Source organism: Dasypus novemcinctus, chromosome 2, assembly GCF_030445035.2.
Source record: "Dasypus novemcinctus isolate mDasNov1 chromosome 2, mDasNov1.1.hap2, whole genome shotgun sequence".
NCBI classification, from domain to species: domain Eukaryota; kingdom Metazoa; phylum Chordata; class Mammalia; order Cingulata; family Dasypodidae; genus Dasypus; species Dasypus novemcinctus.
In genome coordinates, this window is record NC_080674.1 from 70947855 (window position 1) to 70972843 (window position 24989).

The following is a 24989-nucleotide window of genomic DNA, read 5'->3' on the forward strand; positions in this document are numbered from 1 at the left end:
TATTCTTTACTTCTCAAAAAGGGGATGAAAATACATAGCTCATAGCAACACCCAAATCCCCTTTCTTCTCCAACGTACTGCCCTCCCTTCAGCAATTCCCAGACCTCTAACAAATACCCCTGTACCCCAGCCCCCAAACAAATTCTTTAAATCCAAAAGCAGTTGCCCCTGTGCATTCTTTTATTAAGTAAATCACCCTCAGCCTCCATACTGCAAAGAATACTTCCTTTAGTGCAGGGGTTCTTAACTTTTTTTGTCCCACAGATCCTTCTGCCAGTCAGGTGAAAACCATGGACCCCTTCTCAAAATGTAGCAGTAGATAGTCTTGACACTCAACTAGCGTCAGTTCTAACAACTACAGTAATTTTGAAGTATGGATGAGCGTAAGCAATTTTTCGAGATAGGCAACAACTGTAACATGATATGAAGTGAATGTTTCATACATTCAAAGTGAAGGAAATGCTAGATTTCAGCTAGAGGTCAGAGAAAATTAAGATAATAAATTGATTTTTTTCAAATCAAGCTCCGTGAATTGAACCCTGGGTAAGAACACTGTAGAGGGCTCCATAAATTTCCTTTGGCTAGGATGGGAAAGAAGTCTCCTATAAAATTGCACTGAGATGGGCTGAAACACGCTGGTTTGCAGTGACAGGAAATTTTGCCAAAATACCAGCTTCTCCTTTCCAAAGTCCATCAAAGGAGGTGTTCAAAAGGATAGGCTTATACAGTCTTCACATGACTCAAAAATTATATAGGTAACTATTTGGGGGAACACTTTTAAGACTTTGGTGAAAACTCTTGGCCGTATCACCAGAAAAATGTTCATACACACACAAATTTCGACGTAGGGAGTGTGTCCCAGACGCCAGATTAAGAATCCCTACCGCAGAGGTACTAGTTAGTTACCTCAGTTCAGTCACACTTTGATTTTCTCTTTCCCCTCCTTCTCCGTTACAGGAACTCGCTGTACTCCTGTCAGCCCATAGGTGGCGCTGCATGACCGTGTAAGTGCGCAGCCGCAACCGTGGGAGAGACAGACGCGGGGGTGGCAAAACGATCTGTCACCCCTCAGTAGGAGGGGCCAAAGAGGGAGCAAAGGAAGGCGAGTATTGTGTGGTGCGCAAGCGCAGAGCTGAGCACTACCCGGGCAGTGAGGCCTGCTGGGCCGGATGACGTGGCTTGGCAGCGTCCGAGCGTGTGCGGCCTCCTGGGAACCTGGCGCTGCCGGAACTGCTCGCGGCCTATCCCCGACGCGCGTGTTACTGTGAGCAGAAGTCCTGGGACAGCGACGGCAGCTACCCGGACCTGTAGAGACTCGGCTGGGCCGCTGCCATGGGGGAGTGACGCTCCTGCGCCTGCTGTTCGTGGCTGAGGCTTAGACATGCCGAGACCCCGCAGCGGAGATAGCGGCGGCGGCTCCTGACCCGGGGCATGGAGGAGAAATACTGCGGGGACGTGCTAGCCGGCCCCGGCGGCGGCGGTGGCGGCGGCCTCGGGCCGGTGGACGTGCCCAGCGCTCGGTAAGGGACCGACCCGGCTCCCGCCTTCGGGGCTACCCTCTCCCAGCGCTGGCGCTCGCTGGCTCGCGGACGGCAGCTGCCAGCCCGGCCGTTCCCCGGGATTCTACCCTGGCGCGCGCGAGACCAGCCTCTCCCCTCCCCACTGACCTAGGTTCAGCACTGCCCCCGATAGCTTTCCGTCCTCTTTCGCTCTGCCCTGTGGCCGCCTCTCGATCTCATTGGCTCCTCTGTTGCCCGCTGCTGAATAAACGCTCTAGAATGCAGGAAGCTTCTGGTTTTCAGGGTAGACCGTTAACAGATCTGCTTTCTAGTACGAGTGAAAGGTTTCTCTGATCTATGGGAAACATTTCTGTTGACAGTTTTTCCGTGAAATAGTAATTTAATGACTCCTTAACCTGACGTCTCCCTGCGTGAGTTGGGGGAAGGGGGCGGGGAGGGTCGGTTGCAGAGATCTCTTCAGATGAAGAAACCAAAATACAAACACATCAACTTGACGGTTTAGTTTAACCGAGCACATCGGGAATCCAGTCCCGTAGTCTAGTTTTTCTAGTTTTGTTTTTTTTTTTATTTCGTTACTAAAGTATGTGCTCGTTGTTTAAAAATTCAAAGAGTACAAAAATACATAGACTAAAAAGTGGAAATCCCCTTCTGTGCTCCCTCCCAATCCTCTCACCATCCCCCGAGAGGTAAGTACTGTGACCACTTTCAAGTGTGTCCTTCCTGACCTGTCCTAAGCTTTGTGGTGGTGTCAGAGATGCATGAAGTATGGCCCAACAGTTTGCCTAGAACTTGAATTCTTTGCCTTTATTTTTTAAAATTTTGTAAGTATTTTTTTTTAAGATTTATTTTTATTTTATTTAATTCCTCCCCTCCCCCGGTTGTCTGTTCTCTGTGTCTATTTGCTGCGTCTCGTTTCTTTTGTCCACTTCTGTAAGTATTTTTAATTGCAGTAAAGTATGCGAAACATGAAAATCATTTTAACCATTTTAAGTGGACAATTCTTTGAAATTAAGTACCTTGACAATACTGTGTAACTTTCACCATTATCTAGTTCCAGGCTATTTTCATCTTCCCAAATCAAAACTCATACTCATTTAGCAATAGCTCCCCCATTTTCTCCTCTCCCCACCCTTGATAATCATTTTTCTAGTTTCTGTCTCTAAGAATTTTCTTATTTTGAGCATTTCCTATAAGAGAAATTATAGAATATTTGTCCTTTTGTGTCTGGCTTATTTCACTCAATATGATGTCTTCAAGGTTCATCCATGTTCTATTATGTATCAACACATCACTTCTTTTTGTGGCTGAATAATACTCCACTGTATGAATATATCACATTTTGTTAGTCCATTCATTTGGTGGGGGTCATTTGAGTTGTTCCACCTTTTGGCAGTCACCACTATTTTGAATAATGATGCAATGCTTAGAATTCTTTTGTCTATATACCTAGGATCATAGAGTAATTCTATGTTTAACTTTCTGAGGAACCGCCAAATTGTTTTCTGCAGGTGGGGGTCATTTGAGTTGTTCCACCTTTTGGCAGTCACCACTATTTTGAATAATGATGCAATGCTTAGAATTCTTTTGTCTGTATACCTAGGATCATAGAGTAATTCTATGTTTAACTTTCTGAGGAACCGCCAAATTGTTTTCTGCACTGGCTGTACTATTTTACATTCTCACCAACAATATATGGTGGTTACTATTTCTCTGCATCCCCACCAACACATTATTTTCAATTTTTTTATCAGTAACCATCCTAGTGGGTATGAAGTAGTATCTCATTGTGGTATTAATTTGCATTTCTTTAAAGGCCACTGATGTTGAGCATCTTTTCATCTACTCATTAAACATTTGAATATGTTCTTTCAAGAAGTGTCTATTCAAATCCTTGTCCCATTTTTCAGTTGGGTTGTTTGTCTTTGTTGTTGAGTTGTAGGAGTTCTTTATATAATCTGGATACTGAGCCCTTATCAGATATATGGTTTGAAACTGTTTGCTCCCATTCTTTCGTTTGTCTTCTCAATTTGAAAGGATTTACTTCTGCCATTTAGCTATTTGTTTTGTGTGTCTAGTATGTTTTTTATTATTTAATTACTCTATTACTACCTTTTTTGTATGTGTTTAGTTGCCTTCTTAGCGTACCTTTCCAATTCCCTTCTTTCCTTTTCTGTATTTTTTAAGTTATTTTCTTAGTGATTACCTTTGTAATTACAATTAATATCTTAAACTAATAACTCTAGGTTGACTAGTACCAACCTAGTTATCAGTATTATATAAATTCTTAATTCCTAGGTATTTCTGTCCTTCCACTTTTATATTGATTATTGCTTCAGATTACATCTATATGCATTGCACACCTCTTAACATGGAATTTAAATGTTATTTTATACATTTGCCTGGGGGTGGGAGCAGTTACAAACCAAAATTACAATAATAAGTGATTTTATATTTATGTAGTTACCTTTACTAGTGTTCTTCATTTCTTAGGGCTTCGAGTTACTCTCTAGTATCCTTTTATTTCAGCCTGAAGTATTCCCTTTATCGTTTCTTCTAAGTCAAGTCTCTGGTAATGAGACTCTTATCAGTTTTTGTCTGTAAAGGTCTGAATATCTCCTTCATTTTGAATGACAGTTTGGCTGGATGTAGAATTCTTGGTGGAGACTTCTAGAAATACAGATGATTAGAGTGGCAGAGGACTCACTCCTCTCCCAGAAAAATAGCTAGAGAAGCAGCAGAAACAGGAAAATGCTTGTTCTAGGACATAGAACAGCAGTGGAAAGCTAGACATCACACAGAAGAGAGAGAGGTAAAGAAAAGGAGTCTAGGCTGAAAAAATTCCATAAGTAAAGCTCCAGCAGGAGGTCTTGGTCCCCATTCCCCCCCCACTACCCAGCCTTCAGAGCAAACAGCCCTGGGTTCTCCAGACCCAGTAGGCGGCTGCAGGGGCCCTCTTCCCCAAGAAAGGAGAGAGGAAGGAAAATTTTAGATTTTTGCCAGCAAACTTGATTTGTTGTGTTGGAGGAGTCACACATTTCCAGGCTAGGTGGTATTGCAACATTGTGTTTGCCCTGATAGCCAGAAGGGAGCTAAACATAATTTGCCTTCTCAAACATCCTTCTACTGTCCTGGGCTGTTTGCTGAGGACTCAGGGAGGGCAAGTGTGACCAGCCAAGGCAAGAGTACGCAGTTTGATATTATTTATGAATCCCAAAAAAGGGAAAGATTATGTTTCTCTGTTCCTTTGGGTATGTACACTGTATTAAATTCAAAGGTTTTAAGTTTACTTGATAAAATCAATTTAGAGCTTTTGATTCAACCACATCAGTAAGGCATGACTCAGGGTGAGTCCCTATCCCCTTGGTGGGCTGATATAAACAGACTGTCACTCAAGAAGGCACGTGGAAGAGGAGAGAACTTAGTCATTTCAGTCCTGCCATGTGACAGAAAGGAGAAGGCTAAAACAGCTAAAGCCCCAGGACAAGAGACAAGACATTTCCCTGGTAGTTTTCAGCCAAAGAGAACTAGAGAAACTGAGCAGCTAAGAAGGGCTGAGAGACCAGGAAGAGATCACCTACCATCTTGCTTCAACACATGGCAACTGACTTTGGTGAGAAACAGCCTTGAATTGGATTCTTTAGGGCCTGTTAACTGTAAGCTTTTACCCCAAATAAATACCCTTTATAAAAGCCAACAGATTTCTGGTACTTTGCGTCAGTACCCCTTTGGCAGACTAATACAGAATTTGGTACCAGGAGTGGGATCCAGTCTGATGCAATTACTAAAAATGCTGGAATGTTTCATAAATGGGTAAGGGGTATTTTTTGGAAGAATTGTGAGATGCTTGCTAGGAAAGGCCTAGATTGCTTTGAGGAGACTCTTAGCAGAAATATGGATGCCAAAAAGACTTTTGATAAGACCTCAGAAGGAAGTGATGAGACTCTTTTTGGAAACGGGTGGGAAGGCAATCTGTGTTTTAAGGTTGCAGAGAACTTAGAAAGATTGACTCCTGATGTTATATGGGAAGGCAGAATTTGAAAATTACGAGTGTGGACATTTATTTCCAAACTAAATGTGGAAAATGCAACTTGGCTCTTCCTTGCAACTTATAGCAAAATGTTAGAGGAAAGAGGTAAGTTGATAACTGAATTGTTAGGCACAAAGTAACCAGAAATGGATTCCAGAAATTCCACACCTCTGGAAATCAAGCCCCCAGATGATAGTGCCCCGTTTGAGGAATTAACTAAACTTGGAACTTGTAAGTCAGAATTGAAAATTAAGTTATCGAGAAAGACTTATGGAAAACCTTACTGTCTGATGGCTTGGACCATTCCTCTCTGCAAGCTAAACCAAAAAGCTTTTTGTGAGATCTTTATGAACAAAACCACTGACAGCCTGTACTAAAAGGGACATGGAGGGGAGAGATGGAAGGGAAAGCGGTTTTAAGAGGAAAACCACAGAAGCTGAGATCTGGAATTAAGACATCTCCTTGGGCCAAGAGAAGGACCCAACCCATGTATATGAAGAAGTTAAGTTTGTCCCTGCATTTGAAGAAGTTGGATGTTCCAGCCCACTGTTCAGGGAGAATTTTTGCCACTCCAGTCTACAGAGAGGGTGGAGCACATTTCCCAAGGGTTGGGAGGAGTGATCACCACCCTAGTGTTTTGAGAGGGGTGGGCTTGTTTCCCATAGGTTGGGGAGAGTGAAATTGACACCCCATTACTCTTGAGAGGTATAGGCCTGTTCCACATAGATTAGGGAAGGCTGAGTACCTCCTCACTGTTCTGAGAAAGTTGGGCCTATATGCCAGAGATTAGGAAGAATGTTGCTGCTACCTCACTGTACTAAGGGGGTTGAGACTGTACCCCAGAGATTGGGGAAAGAGTGGCCATAACCCCAGTGTTCTTGGAGGGTGAGGTCTGGGACTTGGTCAACACACAGAAGCTTGGTGAGGGTGGAACCAAGAAAATGGCCTTTGGGCAAGTCAATGGAAAGGATGGACCCCCATGAGGCCCCAAGGAGAAGAAACCATCATCAAAGAATGACTTGCAGACTTTGAAATCTAATAGAGTATGCCCTGCAGGTTTTCAGAACTGTTGGGGACCAGTGGCTCATGTTTCCCTGCCAAATTCTCCTTACAGTAATGCAAATGTTCATCCTATGTTTGTTCCTTTGTATATTGGAAGCAGATAAATTGTTTGTAAATTTCACAGGTCTACAGCCAGTGGAGACTTTGTCCAAAGACAAACTGCATTTTTATAAACTGATGGTCATGTGATGTACTAGCATTGCTACTGAAATAAGATTTTTTGGATTATCGTAATGTCTTTTTGGGATTCAGAGAGTGGAGTGTGACAGTTTGATATTATTTATGAATCCCAAAAAAGAGAAGATTATGTTTATAAACTGGTCTGTTCCTCTGGGTGTGATACCCTTTGATTGTATTAAATTCAGAGATTTTAAGTTTACTTGATAAAATGAATTTATGGCTTTTGATTTGACCATGTCAGTAAGGCATGACTTGGGTTGAGTCCCCACCCCTTTGGTGGGCTGATATAAACGGACTCTCACTCAAGAAAATATATGGAACATAAAAAGAAAAGAAAGTGAAAAAAAGACGCATGGAGGAGGAGAGAACTTGGTTGTTTCAGTCCTGCCATGTGACAAAACAACTAAAGCCCTGGAAAGAGATGAGTCATTTTCCTGCTAGTTTGCAGCCAAAGAGAACAGAGCATCTGAGAAGCAGATCACCTGCCATCTTGCTTCAACACATGGCAGCTGAAAAAAAGAAAAACACATGGCAGCTGACTTTGGTGAGAAAGCAGCCTTGAGTTGGATTCTTTAGGGCCTTTTAACTGTAAGCTTTTACCCCAAATAGATACCCTTTATATAAGCCAACAGATTTTGATACTTTGCATCAGTACCCCTTTGGCAGACTAATACAAGCACCTTCAAAGGAAGTTTGTTTGAAGGCTTAGCCCACCCTGAGGACTGTACTTCTCTACCATCCACCTGGACCAGTTTACAGTGAATGTATTCCCCGCAGTGTCTGGGCCCTGAGCTGAAAGATCTATTGAAGATCACCATCTGCTGGCAGACCAGAAAAGTGCATTCAAAGAAGGGGAAAGTAGTAAGAGATAAATAAAAGAGGCAACGTGATGCCTTTACTACCTGCTTCTCCAAGGCCCTTGGAGACTAGCCTGCACCCCTTTACTGAATATTTAGCCCTGGTTTGAGCAGTTAAACACAAGCAACCTTAACTATCTAGAACGAGTTGCACCAGGAATCAAAGAATAGTTGTAGCATACAGCTACTTAACAGTAAATCCCTAGACAAGAGAGAGAAACTGAACATAAGAGTAAACTGAACATCAGACTCAGATTCCTAGACATCAGCAAAAAGTTATAAGGTATACTAAGAAAAAGGAAGTTATGACTCAGGCAAAGGAACAAATCAAAGCTCCAGGGAAGACACAAGACTTGAAACAACTAATAAATGATTAGTATCTCTCCTAATGTCAAATCAAGGAGTTGAAGGACAACATGGCTAAATAAATCAAAGACATTAAGAAGACATGGGGCAAGCACACAGAAAAATTTGAAATCTTGGCTAGAAAAATAACAGAGCTTATGGGAATGAAAGATGAATCAAGATTAAAAATATAATAGAGGGGAGCAGGTATGGCTCAGGCAGTAGGGCAGCCACCTCCCACATGGGAAGTCCTGGGTTTGGTTCCCAGTGCCTCCTAAAGAAGACAGACAATGAGCAGATGTCAAGCAAAAAAACGAGCAGTTAATGAGAAAAAACAATGAGCAAAAACAACCAGCAAAGAGCAAAAAGAGGAGGGGGCCATCACAGCAGGGGCGGGGGGGGGAGATACTTCAAAAACATATATATATAATAGAGGCACTCAACTGCAGTTTTGTTTTTTTTTAAGGAGGTCCTGGGTTCAATCCCCAGTACCTACATGGGAAGCAGGCACTCAACTACTGAGCTACATCTGACCCCCAATGAGAGTGGATTTCTTTTAGTTTGTTCTTAGGAGGTACTGGGGATCAAACCTGGGACCTCATACATGGAAAGCAGGTGCTCAACCACTTGAGCTGCATCTGCTCACCAGTAACAGCATATTTGAAATCATGGAAGAAAGAACCAGCAACATAGAAGTCAGAACAGCTGAAATGAAAGGAGAAAGGAGTGGGGAGAAAATGAGCAGGGGTGCCAGGAGTCAAATGAAACATGGACATATATATTATGAGAGTTCAGAAGAAGACAAGGGAAAGGGGCAGAAGGACTATTTGAGCAAATAATAGTTGGAAATTTCCCAGCTCTCATGAAAGATATAAAATACATGTCCAGGAAGCACAGTGTATTCCAATTAGAATAAATGTAAATATCCTACCCCATGACACATAATACGCAAAATGCCACATGCCAAAGATAAAGAGAAAATACTGAAGGTAGCAAGGGAGAAGCAGAGCATCATACACAAGCAACACCCACTGAGACTTAGTGCAGATTTCTCTTCAGAAACCGTGGAGGTGAGAAAGCAGTGGTATGATATAATTAAGGTACTGAAAGAGAAGAACTGCAGCCAAGAATTCTTTGCCAACAAAACTGTCCTTCAAATATGAAGGGGAGTTTGAAATATTCACAAATAGAAACTAAGAGAGTTCATAATTGAGAATCCAGCTCTGCAAGAAACACTGAAGGGATTTCTGCAACCAGAAAAGAAAAAAAGAGAGAGCAGTTTGGAGGAGAGTGTAGAAGTGAAAACTATGAGAAAAAGTTGCCAAAAGGATAAGACAGAAATAAAAAAGACATGTGAAAGCTGAAGGATAATGTAGTCAAAGTAATGTCTTTACAGTAATAACATTGAATGTTAATGGATTAAATTCCCAAATCAAAAGACATAGGCTGACAGAAAGAATAACAAAACATGAACCAGCTATATGTTGCACCAGAAACTCTCTTTAGACCCAAGGGTGCAAACAGAGTAAAAGTGAAATATTGGAGAAAGATATTTCGTGCAAACAGTAACAAAAAGAGAACAGGGTTAGCTATACTGTTGTCAAACGAAACAGACTAGATGCAGAAGAGTGATGAGATGCAGTAGGCTTTTGCACCTAACCAACATGCCACGAAGTACCTGAGGTAAATTCTGGCAAAACTAAAGGAAGGGAGCAGATGTGGCTCAAGCAATTAGAGTGCCCACCTCCCACATGGGAGGTCCTGGGTTCAGTTCCTGGTACCTTCTGAAACAACAAAACAAACAACAAACAAAAACCCAACTCGGAAACCAATGTGCATCAGTGGTTGAATGATGGCTTCCCGCATACGAGGTCTTGGGTTCAACTCTAGCCCCCATGTAGCAGTTTGATACGGTTATGAAACCACTCCGGTGTCCATCCAATAACGAATGATTAAATAAATTGTGGTATATACACATAAAGGAAAAGTATGCTGAGTGAAGCATGCCAGGCACAAAGACAAATATTTTATGTATTAATTAAGTTAATAGCTAAAATTAAAAGTCACCAGAGAATGGAATATAGTTAGAGAATGGAAAGCTGAGGTTCTATCTGTGCAGAATTGTAAAAAGTTGTTTGTAAATGTTTGTAAATGACTAGAAATGGTGAAATCACATCATAGGATGTGTAATTAGTAACTCTAATACGGGTATGATAATGGTTTTGTTGTGGTTTTTTTTGGAGTAATGAAAATGCTCTAATGTCAGTTGAAGTGATCAATGAAAAAATCTGTGATTATACCAAATGCCATTGATTGTATACTTTAGATAAATGGTTTGTGAACAAAAGTAATAATAATAGCGTGGTTGGGGGGGAATACATCAAATGTAAAATTGACTATAAGTAGTAATAATACTTTGTTGATGCTCTTTCATAATTTGTAACAAATGTTCCACAACAATGCAAAGTATTGGTGTGTGGTGGTATATGGGAGCCATGTGTGATTTTATGCATATTTGTTTTGTAAGTTCACAACTTTTACTATACACTTATTGTTATGTATATTCATGTATGAATGATACACTTCAGTAAAATATTAAATGAAAAAAAGAATTCTTGCTTGACAGTTTTTTTCCTTAAACTTTAAATATGTCATCCCACTTAGTCTTCTGGCCTTTGTGGTTTGTGATGAGAAATTCAGTGTTAATCATTGTGGATCACTTCTGTGTGACAAGTTGCTTCTTTTTTACTCCCTCTTTGTCTTTGGATTTCGACAACTTCACTATAGTGTGTCTTGGTGTAGATCTCTTAGAATTTATCCTGCCTGGAGTTTGTTGAACTTCTAAGATGTGTATTGTTGGAGAAAATAACGGTGCTTACTGGGACGTGGAGACTGATTGACCATAAGCAAAGAATTTATTGAGAAACTCTCCCAATGGAGAGGGTCTGAAGAACAGACTTCAGCCCCTCCTTGGAAGGGGAGCTTGAATTTATACAGAACTTTCCTAGGCGGGGAAATGATAGTTGGTGAAAGGGGGTTGAGGGTCTGAGTAAAGTACAGGGGCCAATAGGAAGTCCTAGAGGTGAAAAGTTTTCCTGATAATGACTAGAAGATAGCAGGTTAGGGAGTTACGGTTTCTTGGAATGCTGCAGGAGCAGATGTTTCTTTATTCTGTAGGAATTTTATCTCCCTCTGATATGTAGGTAGGGATGGTTTCCATTTCCCTTTATTCCCTCTCTGTGGTTTCTTTATTTAACCTGTGGGGAAGTGCCATGCCCTTAGACACATAGGCTAATCGGGGATGGGGTTAGCCTTTCCCAATGCATATCAGGGAAAACTGAGCTACAGCTTGTTAATTATCGCAAACCTCTAACATGTATATTCATGTCTTTCATCAGATTTGAGAAGTTTGGGCCAATGTTTTTTCAAATACTTTTTCTATTTTCTATGCTTTCTCTCTCTTGTATTTTTAGGACTCCAATGATATGTATGTTGGTACATTTGGTAGTGTCCCATGGACCCTTCAGGCTCTGTTCACTTCATAATTTCTCTTCTCTTCACACTGGATAATTTCAAGTATCTTCTCTTCAAGTTCCCTGGTCTTGTCTTCTGCATGTTCAAATCTGCTGTTGAATCCATGTAATGAGTTTTGTTTGTTTGTTTGTTTTTTTCATTTCAGTTACTATGGTTTGTAACTCCAAAATTTTTGTTTGGTTGCTTTTTATAATTTCTATTTTTTTTGGACATTTTCCTCATTTCATTTAGTTCTTTGTATATGGATTTCTTTAGCTCATTGAACATACTTAAGACAGTTGACATAAAGTGTTGACTAATAGTTCTAGTGTTTGAACTTCCTCAGAGATAGTTTCTGGCAAATTCTTTTTTTCTTGTGAATGAGCAATACTTTCCTGTTTTTGTTTTTTTTTTGTATGTTTTGTTGTTTTTTTTTTTCAAAGTAGACATTCTGTGTATCATGTTGTTAAAACTCTGAAAATCTACTTTTCCCATTCCTCAGGAATTGCTAGGTTTTTATTGCTGTTATTGAGGTGGAACTGTCAATTTGTGATTCTTCCAAACTAATTTTGTTCCCAAATAGGGAATGGAAAAAAATAAGGGGGGAAAAAGCTACTGCTTCTTTAAGACTTCTCTGCTGCTTATTCCTGAGGGCAGCTGGAACAGTAACAACTCTCAGAGTCAGCCCCTCAGCAATCTGAAGTAGCTGATCAAAAGCAGTGGTCATCAACAGACTATACATCGCCAAATTTTGGAGGACTGGGTGCTAAAACCTCTTCTGACAATAGCAAGCTGCACCAGATGCCTGGATTGCAGTTCCCATTGCTGCCTGCCATGCATTAGGGAGCTGAGGGATGGTAACTGCCGCACAAAGGTTGAAATTCATTGATATTTACCACAATTTACTAGCCTCTTCCTCCAGCTCTTTCCTGGATGCTTCACATGTTCCACTAGTCTCCAGAGTTTCAAAATAGTTAAGACAGGTCCTGCTAGTTCAGTAGTTCTTTTGGTGGAGGGAGCTCCCTACTCTATCATCTTCCCATGGTCCTCCCTTGCATCCATTTTTAGTGAGCTTAAGTTTTTCTTGTTCTTCATTGCTTCCTTTAAAATTTAAAGATTGGATAAATTCTTTGGAAACTATAGAAATGACATTAGTGTTCATAACTTTTATGTGTGTCTGTGAAAGAACACCACATATAGTACTGGAACAGAACTTGAACCAACTTCATTTTTGTAGCATAAATTTACTTTTCTAGTCTATTTTGAGCAACTCATTTGTAAATAGGATCATATCAAATGTCATTTACTGACACATGACTACTAAATGCATTAGGGGGAAGCGGATTTGGATCAATGGATAGAGCGTCCACCTACCATATGGGAGGTCCAAGGTTCAAACCCAGGGCCTCCTGACCCTGTGATAAACTGGCCCACACGCAGTGCTGACGCGTGCAAGGAGTGCCATGCCATGCAGGGGTGTTCCCCGCATAGAGGAGCCGCAAGAGCAAGGAGTGCGCCCCATAAGGAGAGCCACCCAGCACAAAAAAAGTGCCGCCTGCCCAGGAGTGGTGCCGCACACATGGAAAGCTGACGTAAGATGACTCAATAAAAAGAAACAGATTGCCAGTGCCGCTGTCAAGAAACAAGCAGGCGGCGGACTTGGCCCAGTGGTTAGGGCATCTGTCTACCACATGGAAGGTCTGCGGTTCAAACCCCGGGCCTCCTTGACCTGCGCGGAACAGGCCCACGCACAGCACTGATGCACGCAAGGAGTGCCATGCCACGCAGGGGTGTCCCCATGTAGGGCAGCCCCACGCGCAAGGAGTGTGCCCCGTAAGGAGAGCCGCCCAGCGCGAAAGAAAGTGCAGCCTGTCCAGAAATAGTGCTGCACACACGGAGAGCTGACACAAGAAGATGATGCAACAAAAAGAAACAGATTCCCGTTCCGCTGACAACAGAAGCGGACAAAGAAGAAGATGCAGCAAATAGACACAGAGAACAGACAACTGGGGGGGAGGTAAATAAATAAATCTTTAAAAAAAAAAATACAAGCAGACACAGAAGAACACACGGCGAATGGACACAGAGAGCAGACAACTGGGGGCAGGGGAAGGGGAGAGAAATAAATAAAAAATAAATATAAATGCATTAGGCTATTCTGGTCTAGATTTAGTAGTAGAGGAGAAAAATGTTATAAAGGACATTATTGTGTCAAGTAACAAAATTGGACTTTGACTAATAGATTAGATAAAAAGTATCATATCAGTGTTAAATTTCCTGAAGTTGATAACTGTACTGGTTATATAAAAGAATGTCCTTGTTCTTAGGAAATACAAGTATTTAGGAGTAAATGTGCACGATGTGTGTAACCTACTCTCAAGTAGCTCAGGGAAAAAAAAGAAATTGTATATCTAGGTACACAGAAGGAAAGGGAATAATAAAGCAAATGGGACAAAGCGTTAGTGAATCTAAATAAAGGAAATATGGGAGTTCTTTGTACTATTGAAACTTCTGTAAACTTGAAATTATTTTTAAATAGTTTATATGTTTACTCAGGAGCTTATTGTCTTAGGTAAATATAATAAGCATTCCTTTACAGTCTCATTTGCATTATTTGCTTAGCATAGCATAGCTGCCCTTCTACTGTAGTTTAAACCCAGGATCTTTTACATGGGAAGCGTGGCAGTTTGATAGTATTTATGAATTCCAAAAAGAGATTTTGATTATGTTTGTAAACTGGTTGGTTCCTCTGGTGTGGTACTCTGATTGTATTCAATTCAAAGGTAGGGAACAGAGGTGGCTCAAGCAGTTAGGTGCCTTCCTCCCACATCAGAGGTCCCAGGTTCAGTTCCTGGTGCCTCCTAAAAAGACCAGCACACAACAAACAGACATAACAAATACAAACAATGTGGGGGTGGGGAGAAATAAATAAATATTTTTTTAAAAGGCAATAAATTCAAAGGTTACATTTACTTGGTTAAATTTAGATTAGGGCTTTGATTTGGCCACTTCAGTAGGGCATTAGGGCATTGAGTCCCCACCCCTCTTGGTGGGCAGACAGAAAAAGACAGCTCATGAGACATGGCAGAGGCCCCAGGAAGAGAAATGAGCCTGGTATTCTACACCTGACCTTGTGAAAAGACCAGAGCAGCTGAGCCCAGAAAGAAACGAGTCCCAGGGAGAGAGACAAGCCTTATGCGAACCTACAGCTGAGATCAGAAGAAGCTGGGACTATGGAGTCTCGAGAGGAAGAAAGAAGACAACCTTCTCAGACATCACCCGCCATCATGCTTCAACACGTGTCAAATGACTTTGGGTGAGAAAGTACCTCTTATGGTACTTTGAGCTTAGACTCTTTAGGGCCTTGTGACTGTAAGCTTCTACCCCAAATAAGTACTCTTTATAAAAGCAACAGAGTTCTGGTACTTTGCACCAGCTCCCTTTTGACTGACAAATACAGGAAACAAGCACTCAACCACTGAGATACAGCCGCTTCCCAATAGAATTGTTGTTGTTTGTTTTCATTTGTTTATTCATTTTGTTTTTAGGAGGTCCCAGGGATCAAACCCAGAACCTCATACATGGGAAGCAGGCACTCAATCCCTGAGCTTCATCTGCTCCCCTCGTAAGCACCTTTCATGATTCAAGTGCTTTTAGTATATCATCTCATTTAATCCTTACTACAGTCCTGCAAACTAAGTAATGGTATTCTTGTTTCACAGATAAGGAAACTGAGACTTAGAAAAATTAAATAATTTGTCCAAGATCATATAGCTAGTAAAAATGGGAGGAGCTAGGAGTCTGAATTATTCTAAACTCCATGCATAGTGCCTTCTACATAATAGAAATTTAAATATTTATTAAGTGAATTGAAGTGGAATTATACACATTCACTTTTTTTTTTTAAGCATGGGAAATGTGACCTGCTACTGTGGGCAAAACCCAATAAGCAACTTTGGACCCAGTCCCACTGAAATTTATGAATTTCACTGATTCTGGGTTTAGAGGACTAGAGAATTTTCTAACCCTTCACAGAAAAGACCAATGATACACACAAACTAGTTTGTGGCAAATAATGATTTATAATTTGGGAAGTGGATTGGATCCCCTGTGTTGCCCAAAGGGTCAGTGGCTCAGACTTAGAGACAAGGCTACTGCCCTTAAGAACCTTCCTCTCCACCTCACCCCATTTTCATCCCTTGGTAAATGAACCTGTTAATTATTTCCCTCCCTAACATGAATTAGGAATGTCTGCTTATTAGCTTATGATTACTTGGATTTAGCTAGTGTTTCATCTTTAGCCCATTTTATATAGGAAGACTTCATTAATTGGGACTTTAAAAATCTCAGAATCCAGCTTTGATATTATTGATGAATTCCAAAAAGAAATATTGAGTTATGTTTGTAAACTGATCTTTTCTTCTGGGCATATTAGATTATATTGGATTCATCAGTTTACTTGGTTAAGTAATTATGTAATTATGTAAACCTCTTGTGCCAGTAGGGCATTGAGTCCCCACCCTTTTGCAAGATGAGTCCCCACAGATAAAAGGCATAGCAAAGGACAGAGTTAAGGGGTTTTGATGTTGGAGTTTGATGTTGAAGTTTGATGCTGAAGCCTTAAGCTGGAGCCCTGGGAAGAGAGGAACCCTAAGCCTGGAAAGAAGCAAGCCCTGGGAAGAGAGGAACCCAGGAAGCCTGAACCCTTGCAGACGTCAGCAACATCTTCCTCCAACATGTGAAAATAGACTTTGGTGAGGGAAGTAACTTATGCTTTATGGCCTGGTATGCTCCTACCCCAAATAATAACCTTTATAAAAACCAACCAATTTCTGGTATTTTGCATGAGCACTTTTGGCTGACTAATATACTAGCTTTTAACTAAAGTATAAAAATAGTTCTAATTTAATAATAGTAACAAAAGATATTCAATATATATTACATGAAGTTACATAACATGATCAAAATGTGTATTCAACCTTAAATATGTGAATGTATATAAAGTAGTATGGGAAAGCAGATTTGGCTCAATGTATAAAGCATCTGGCTACCACATGGGAGGTCCAGGGTTCAAACCCAGAGCCTCCTGACCCATGTGGTGAGCTGGCCCATGCGTAGTGCTGATGCACACAAGAAGTACTGTGCCACACAGGGGTATCCCCCGTGTAGGGGAGCCCCACACACAAGGAGTACGCCCCATAAGGAGAGCTGCCCCATGCAAAAAAATGTTCAGCCTGCCCAGAAGTGGCACCACACACACAAAGAGCTGATGCAGCAAGATGGTACAACAAAAAGAGACACAGACTCCTGGGGCCACTGACAAGAATACAAGTGGACACAGAAGAACACACAGCAAATGGACGCAGAGAGCAGACAACTGGAGGGCGGGGTAAGGGGAGAGAAATAAATAATCTTTTTTAAAAATAAAATAAATAAAATAGTATGTGTGTGTACATACCTGGAGATGTAAAGGAAAAGGTTTAGAAGGATGTCCCCAATTGGTTACCTATGAAGAGAGAATTGGAAGTGGATTTATTTTAAATTTTTACATGGAAGTACTTTTGTTATCTGTTTTTAAAAATTAAAAAGAGAGGAGACAACAAGCAAGATGGCAGCCGAGTAAGGAACTCCTAGAGTCAGCTCCTGCTACTGTAAACACACAAGGCTATCTGGAGCTAGCTGAAGCACCTGTTTGGGGGCTGCAGGACACCAGAAGAGCATCCCGCAACACCCTTGAAGGAATGAAAGGAGACTGCCCATCTGCAGAGAAGATTCGTAAGTACAGTGCTCCACGCCATGGAGGCCAGTGCCCATCCTCCACCGAAGGCACAAGCCACCTTGGAAGCTCCACCTTCCAAAAACGGGAGGAAGAGATGGTTGGGCACCAACATCAGCTACTGATGAGTAAATTCAGCAAGCTAAAGTATAATCCTGAGAACAGCTAAAGTTTGAGCCTGTCCAAGTCAGAAAGAAGCCAGTACCCTTCATCTTAACTCTGCGCCTGACACATCAGGAAGTAGCACAGACTGAAAATCACAGTGCTGGTAGGGACCAGCTTCTTTCCATCCAGATCAGGTTGCAGCTCCATCTCTGGGAAGAAGCTGACATGTGCCAGCCTCTCCGGGAAATTACCAGCCAAGCCACGGAGGCCTATGTTGTCCTACTTTGGCAGCGCGAGCCACTCCAGGAGCTATTCTGTGGTTGGAATTGGAAGCTCCATTTCCCAAAAGTAGGAGAAGGAGATAGTTGGCCACTGGTTTTGGCTACTAATCAGTAGACTTGGCTGGCTAAGGTATTGACCTAAGGATAGCTAGGGTGTGAATCTGTCCAAGTCGGAAAGAGGCCAGTGGCCACCATTTTGACTTTGCCCCCAGCATGAGGGGATGCCTGGCTACCAAAAAATCACAGTGATGGTATGAACTGGTTTCTTTCACCCAGATCGGCCTGTAGCCCTAGCCTAGACTCCAGCCCCACCTCTGGCAGGGAGGAGGCTGGTAGGCCCTGAACCAGCCTATCCAGGTGACTGCAGGTACCTGTGGCTGGCACAGACTGAATAACTGGAAGTCTACCAGGGCAAATGCAGTCATCTTGGACCCACACTGCATAGATTGCTGCCCACACCTGCAGCTCCCTCCCTGTCCAAGGCAAGGGAGAAACGGGCATGAAGCGTCATCACTTTCTCTGGACAGCTACAGTCTAGACCTGCACAACTTGGATTGTTCCACACAGCTGTGACTCTGCCTACCCCTGGCAAAGGAGAAAGTTGGGAGAAGCTTCATCAGTCCCTGGGGCAATTAGGGCAGCTTGAGCCTCCACAGCTTATAGCACCAACTACATCCTTGGTTCCTCCTGCACAACCAACAAGGGAGAAAGGCAGGAAGCCCTAAACTAAAGAGAAAAAGTGCACCTAGAATAAATAGTAAGCCAGATGCCAAGACACCAACAAAAAATTAAAATCCACACCAAGAAACAGGAGGATATGGCCCAGCTAAAGAAACAACTTAAGACTCCAGATGACATAAAGGAATTGAGACAACTAATTAGAGATGTTCAAACAAATCTCCTTAAATTCAATGAGATGGCTAAAGAGATTAAGGATATTAAGAAGACATTGGATGAACACAAAGAAGAATTTGAAAACATACATAGAAAAATAGCAGATCTTATGGGAATGAAAGGCGCAATAAATTTTTAAAATATTGGAATCATGTAATAGCAGATTTGAGGAGGCAGAAGAAAGGTGTGGTGAGCTTGAAGAAATGGCCTCTGAAAGGGAACATACAAAAGAACAGATGAAGAAAAAATGGAAAAAATTAAGCAAGGTCTCAAGGAACTAAATGACAGCAAGAGAACTGCAAACATATGTGTCATGGGCATCCCAGAAGGAGAAGAGAAGGGAAAAAGGGCAGAAGGAATATTTGAAAAAATAATGGTAGAAAATTTCCCAAACCTATTGAAAGACATAGATATCCATGTCCAAGAAGCACAATGTACTCCCATCCTAAAAAATCCAAATAAAACAACTCCAAGACATATACTAATCGGAATGTCAAGTTCCAAGAACGAAGAGAGAATTCTGAGAACAGCAAGAGAAAAGCAATGCATAACATATAAAGGATATCCAATAAGGTTAAGTGCCGATTTCTCACCAGAAACCATGGAGGCAAGAAGACAGTGGTATGATATATTTAAGATACTACAGGAGAAAAACTTCCAGCCAAGAATCTTATATCTGGCTAGATTGTCTTTCAAAAACAAAGGTGAGATTAGAATATTCACATATAAACAGAAACTGAGAGAATTTCTAATCAAAAGACCAGATTTTCAGGAAATGCTAAAAGGTATGCTAGAGCCTAAAAAGAAGACAGGAGAGAAAGGCCTGGAAGAGAGTCAAGAAATGAAGATTATATCAATAAAAGTAACCGAAAGTGTCAAAAGAGTGGAGAAAACAAAACATGACAGGTAAAACTCAAATAGGAATAACTTAACCAATGATGTAAAGCACTTGTATTCAGAAAACTGCAACTCAGTGTTAAATCAAAACAAGCCTAAATAATTGCAAAAACATTACATGGTCATGGATTGGAAGACTATCATAAAGACACCAATTCTACTCAAACGATATACAGATTTAATGCAATCTCGATAAAAATTCCACCAGAATTTTTTTTTAACTTGAAAACATGATTATCAAATTTATTTGAAAGGGTAAGAAGTCCATCTTAAAAAGGAAAAATGAACTCTCCTCTCCAGACTCTAAATTATATTACCTAGCTGTAGTGGTAAAAACAGCATGGTACTGGCATAAAGACAGACACATAAGAGCAATGGAACCAAACTGATGGTTCAGAAACAGACCCTCACATGTATGGTCAAGTGATTTTTGACTAGCCTGTCAAATCCCACAGCTTTGGCAGAACAGTCCATTCAACAAATGGTGCTGAAAGAACTGGATATTCATAGCCAAAAGAAGGAAAGAGGACCTATATCTCTCACCTTATCCAAAAATTAACTCAAAATGGATTAAAAAACCTAAGTATAAAAGCAAGAACCATAAAGCTTCTAGAAAAAATTGTAGGAAAATATTTTCAAGCCCGGTGGTAGGTAGTGGATTCTTAAAGGAGGTAAAAGGAAGACTGCGATGGACTACTGAAGTTTAATGTAAATGTGTGGAAATGTATAGAGTAGATGATAACAAATAGTAACAGCTAGTTTATAAATGGGGATTTGGCTGAAAATGGTAGTCTAGGGATATAAATGCCAGTTGACAGAGTACTGGAGAATAAACTAGGATCTGAAACAGTACACCAAGAAGTAGATGAGAATTGTGGTTCATGATACAGATGCAAGAGTATCCTTTGTGAGCTAGAGTAAATGTATATCACTATTGCAGGGTGGTGGGAATGTGAAGAAGCATGGGAAAAATATAACTGGACTGACCTATGGACTGTGGTTAGCAGTAATAATGTAACATGCTTGCATCTATGCCAAAGATGTACTGTGTTGATAATGGGACAGTATGGAGAATCTGTGCCAAATATACACTAGGGATGTGGTAACAATCAGATGGTGATCTTTTTTTATCCCTATCCCCCCGTCCTTGTGGCTTTTTACATGCTGTCTGCTCTCTGTGTCCATTCACTGTGTGTTCTTCTGTGTCTGTACTTATTTTTTTATTTCCCTTCCCCTCTTGTGACTTGCTTGCTGTCTGCTCTCTCTGTCCATTCCCTGTATGCTCTTCTGTGTTTTTGCTTGTCTCCCTTTTTTGTTGCATCACCTTGCTGTGTCGGCTCTCTGCAGTGCTTTGCGGGCTGAGTGGCACTCCACTGCACCTGCAGGCCAGGCGGCACTCCACAGCATGTGGGCAAGCCTGCCTTCACAAGGAGGCCCTGGGACGCAAACCCAGGACCTCCCATATGGTAGACAGGAGCCCAACTGATTGAGCCACAGTCACTTCCCTGGATGATGATGTTTTATCTGTAACAAATGTTGCACCACAGTGTGGTGTGTTGATAGATGGATGTTGTTTGGGAATTCTACACATGTGCGTGATTCTTTTATAAGTCTACAACTTCTGTCATAAAAAGTATATTTTAAATAATAGGGTGGGTTGGAGGGAAAATGCACCAAATGGAAATAAGGACTATAATTAGTCATAAGATTTTGACAATATTCTTTTATAATCTGTAACAAACGTGTCACGACAACGCAGAGGAGTGTTGGTGGAGGGTTGATATATGGGACCCCTGTATGATGTTATGCATGTTTGCTTCGTAAGTCCACAACTTCAGTGTACACTTATAGTTTCTGTATGTTCATGTATAAATGATATAAAGATAATAATAGGGTGGGTTGGGGGAAAATACTTTGGTTAGTAGTAATATATTGACAATGTTCTTTAATCAGTAGTTTAAAATGTTTAACAATAATGCAAGGTATTGGTGGTAGGGTGAGTTATGAGAGTCCTGTGTGATGCTCTGTATGTTTGTTTTATAAGTTCACAACCACTCCTATACACTTATTGTTTATGTATGTTTATGTGTGAGTGATATACTTCAATAAATTTTTTTGAAAATTAAAAAGAGAGTAAAGAGGAGCAGGTCTAACTCAGTAGTTAGAGCTCCTGCTTCCCATGTACAAGATCCTGTGTTCGGGAAGCAGTTGTGGCTCAACTGATAGAGCATCTGCCTACCATATGGAGGATCCAGGGTTTGATACCCACGGCCTGCTGACCCATGTGGTGAGCTGGCCCACGCACAGTGCTGCCGCGCACAAGAAGTGCCGTGCCACACAGAGGCATCCACCGCGTAGGGGTGCCCCACGCACAAGGAGTGCACCCCACAAGGAGAGCTGCCCCACACGAAAAAAGCGTAGGCCGCCCAGGATGGTGCCACACACATGGAGAGCTGATGCAGCAAGATGACACAACCGAAAAAGCAACACAGTTTCCCAGTGCCGCATGACAAGAATGAAAGAGGACACGGAAGAGCACACGGCAAATGGACACAGAGAGCAGACAATGGGGGGGGAAGGGGAGAGAAATAAGTAAAAATAAATCTTTTTTTAAAAAATTCTGGGTTCAATCCCCGTTACCTCCTAAAAAAATAATATAATCAAATAAACTAAAAAAATAAAAAGAGTAAAGAAAATTAGTGTCAGAAAGATGATAATAATACATATCAGAAAAAAACTATGATAATGTAACATGTAAGAAAGTACATTACATAAATTAAATGTTCTGTATGACTAAATCTTGCCATTATAGTGCCAAATTTTAAAAGTTTTGTTTAGAAACAAAATACTTTAAATTTCCATCTAAAATACTTAAGATGAAAATTGTATAGAAAAAGTTCTATATACCTTTTTATAAAGTATTTTAAATATAATTTACCTTTTCCTTGATGTTTTCTGATCATGAGTATCATCTGTACTTTATTCATAAACTGTAAGATGAGCTGAGTTTAAATGCATGAATTTCTCTAAAGACTCCTTCTTAATATTATTAATAGTGCTTTGCATATTCTCTCTGTGCTTGAAATACACTTTTTCCTTTCCTTGCTTGGTAATTCCTACTTAGTCTTCAGTACATGATTTATACATCTCAAATGCTATGACAAAGACATCCTTTCCTTCCCTAGGTAAAATTTGTTACTTCCACATCTGTTCTTTTAGGACTGTTACTTACCTGGATCACTTAAATATTTGTTTACTTGCCCATCTTTCCTATTAGTCCCTGAGCTCCTTGAAGGGAGGGTCTCTATTACTCACTTCGATGTCTCTTATCACCTAGGATTGTGTTTAGTTAGAAGTAGATCAGTTGACAGCGGTTTAAACAAATAGGGATTTATTCTTCTCACATGAAAGAAACTAGAGTTTGCTGGTATTTATTCAACCACTCTGTTTCTGTCTGAGATCTGGATTCTTTGTCAACCCTCTGCCATCCTTAGTATCCTTAGTATGTTGGTGTTCATATTCAGACTTGTTATAGAATGAATGGACCAGTGTTAGATAAAATTCTCCCCTTTAAGGCAGAAAGAAGGGATAAGTAGTTCCTGCTATATCTTGGCCTTTTATTAGGAAGAGGGAGGGAAAGCTGTAACTGAAGTCACCCTAGCCAACTTCCTTTACACATCATTGGCCACATAGGGCATCTGGCACAAAGTAAGTGAGCAAGGAATATTTAAAGAATGGCTGCATAGCCCTATGAGGTATGTGCAAGGCTATTTGCTGATGCCAAGAATTCCCAGACTGTTAAGAGTTTTGTACTTATTTTGTTCTTGGTCTTTGTTTCTTCCCTCCCTATCATGTTAACAGTGTTGTTCTTCCTTGTGTCTTTTTTCTCTCCTACTGTCTTATTTTTTCACCTAACTGGGAGTAAAGCCCTTGAGGTTTTAAGCTTCCCTCTCTGCTTGATTTCATTCATTTCTTTTATTCTGTATTCATGACAGGATTGCTGATCATTTCAGTTGCCAGAAGCGTGACTCCTAGCCTATATAATATATTGCTACACTATGTATGTTACTGTACTGGATATTACTATGTTATACAAGTGTAATGTAGGGTTAGCATTTTTTCACTTGGTTAACATTTGCTGAGTGCATGATATTTAAGTCCCTCAGTTAGCAACTAGATAAAGGATTGCTAACTCACTTTTTTTTGTCTTAATTATGAATTGCTGTCTTCAACCAGAATATTTGATTAATATAGTTTAACATAATTAATAATTAATATAGTTCATGTGTTTAAGTTGTTATGACTTTTTTCCTCTATCTTAAATGAGCCAAAATCTTAAATGGGCCAAATTCATTTCAGACTTTAATATACATTTTTGTCTTTCATATTTAAAGTTGCTTTTACTATTCATGTGGGCCAAGATGCTTATATAAATATTTGAGAACAATTTGGAGGAAGTGAACCCTCAAAGCCTTTTAGATAAACTTAAATTTTCTGTATGATACATTAAAGGACATACTTAGGAAACATGGACTTGACCCATGTCTCTCTGGCCTTCAACCTCCTAATCTATGATGTGAGAAGAATTGGGCTACAGAATCTCTAAGATATTTTACCACTCTTTAAATGTTAGAGGTCTGTTTTTTCAAGCATGTAAACATTACCTTTCATACCTGGCCAATTGCTAGAGGATGGTATATTTTCCATGTATACTCTGTGTTTTAGCCAGTCTACAGGCAATAGTTCAGAAACAAAATATGAGTTTTTTGTTGTTATAACCATAATTTCAATTTCACATTTTTTCCAATACTTTTTTTATTGCGGTATAATTTGCATACAGTAAAATACATAGATTTTAAAGGTACTAGTTTGCAGTTTTCACACATGTGTACCCATGTAATTTCAATGGCAGTGAAGATACAGAACGGGGAAACAGACTTGGCCCAGTGGTTAGGGCGTCCGTCTACCACATGGGAGGTCCGCGGTTCAAACCCCTGGCCTCCTTGCTCCGTGTGGAGCTGGCCCATGCTCAGTGCTGATGCGCGCAAGGAGTGCCGCGCCACGCAGGGGTGTCCCCCACGTAGGGGAGCTCCACGCGCGAGGAGTGCGCCCATGAGGAGAGCCGTCCAGCACGAAAGAAAGTGCAGCCTGCCCAGGAATGGCGCCGCCCACACTTCCTGTGCCGCTGACGACAACAGAAGCGGACAAAGACACAAGACGCAGCAAATAGACACAGAGAACAGACAACCAGTGGGGGGGGGGATTAAATAAAATAAATAAATCTTTAAAAAAAAAAAAGATACAGAACATTTTCATCACCCCAGAAAATCTGCTTTATCTTTTAAGCATAAATTGTAATGCTGTCTATTCCACAGATAGGTTGAGTAGGAACTTCTGTGCTTTAGAATGTGATCAAAGTAACACTTTTATTAGCTTCTTGATTAATTATCACCTTGCTAAAAATGCCCAAATTGCACTATTAAAGGCCCCATTTTATGATTGTGATTAAAAAAATAAAACACCATACCACTT

General features: G+C 40.8%; 1 protein-coding gene across 2 annotated transcripts in view; it reads left to right on the forward strand.

Moving 5' to 3' along the window:
* The first annotated feature begins 1060 nt into the window (after positions 1–1060).
* The window catches only part of SLC30A5 (solute carrier family 30 member 5), a 52763-nt gene continuing 28834 nt past the window's right edge, over positions 1061–24989 (forward strand). The window contains exon 1 of one of the 2 annotated variants that reach the window (XM_058309614.1): positions 1061–1520. In XM_058309614.1, coding sequence (XP_058165597.1) covers positions 1432–1520 — 89 coding nt within the window. In that variant the 5' untranslated portion in view covers positions 1061–1431. Of the gene's footprint in view, positions 1521–1766; positions 2207–24989 lie in introns of those variants that run through there. The other variant, XM_071208389.1, reaches the window with a different exon arrangement.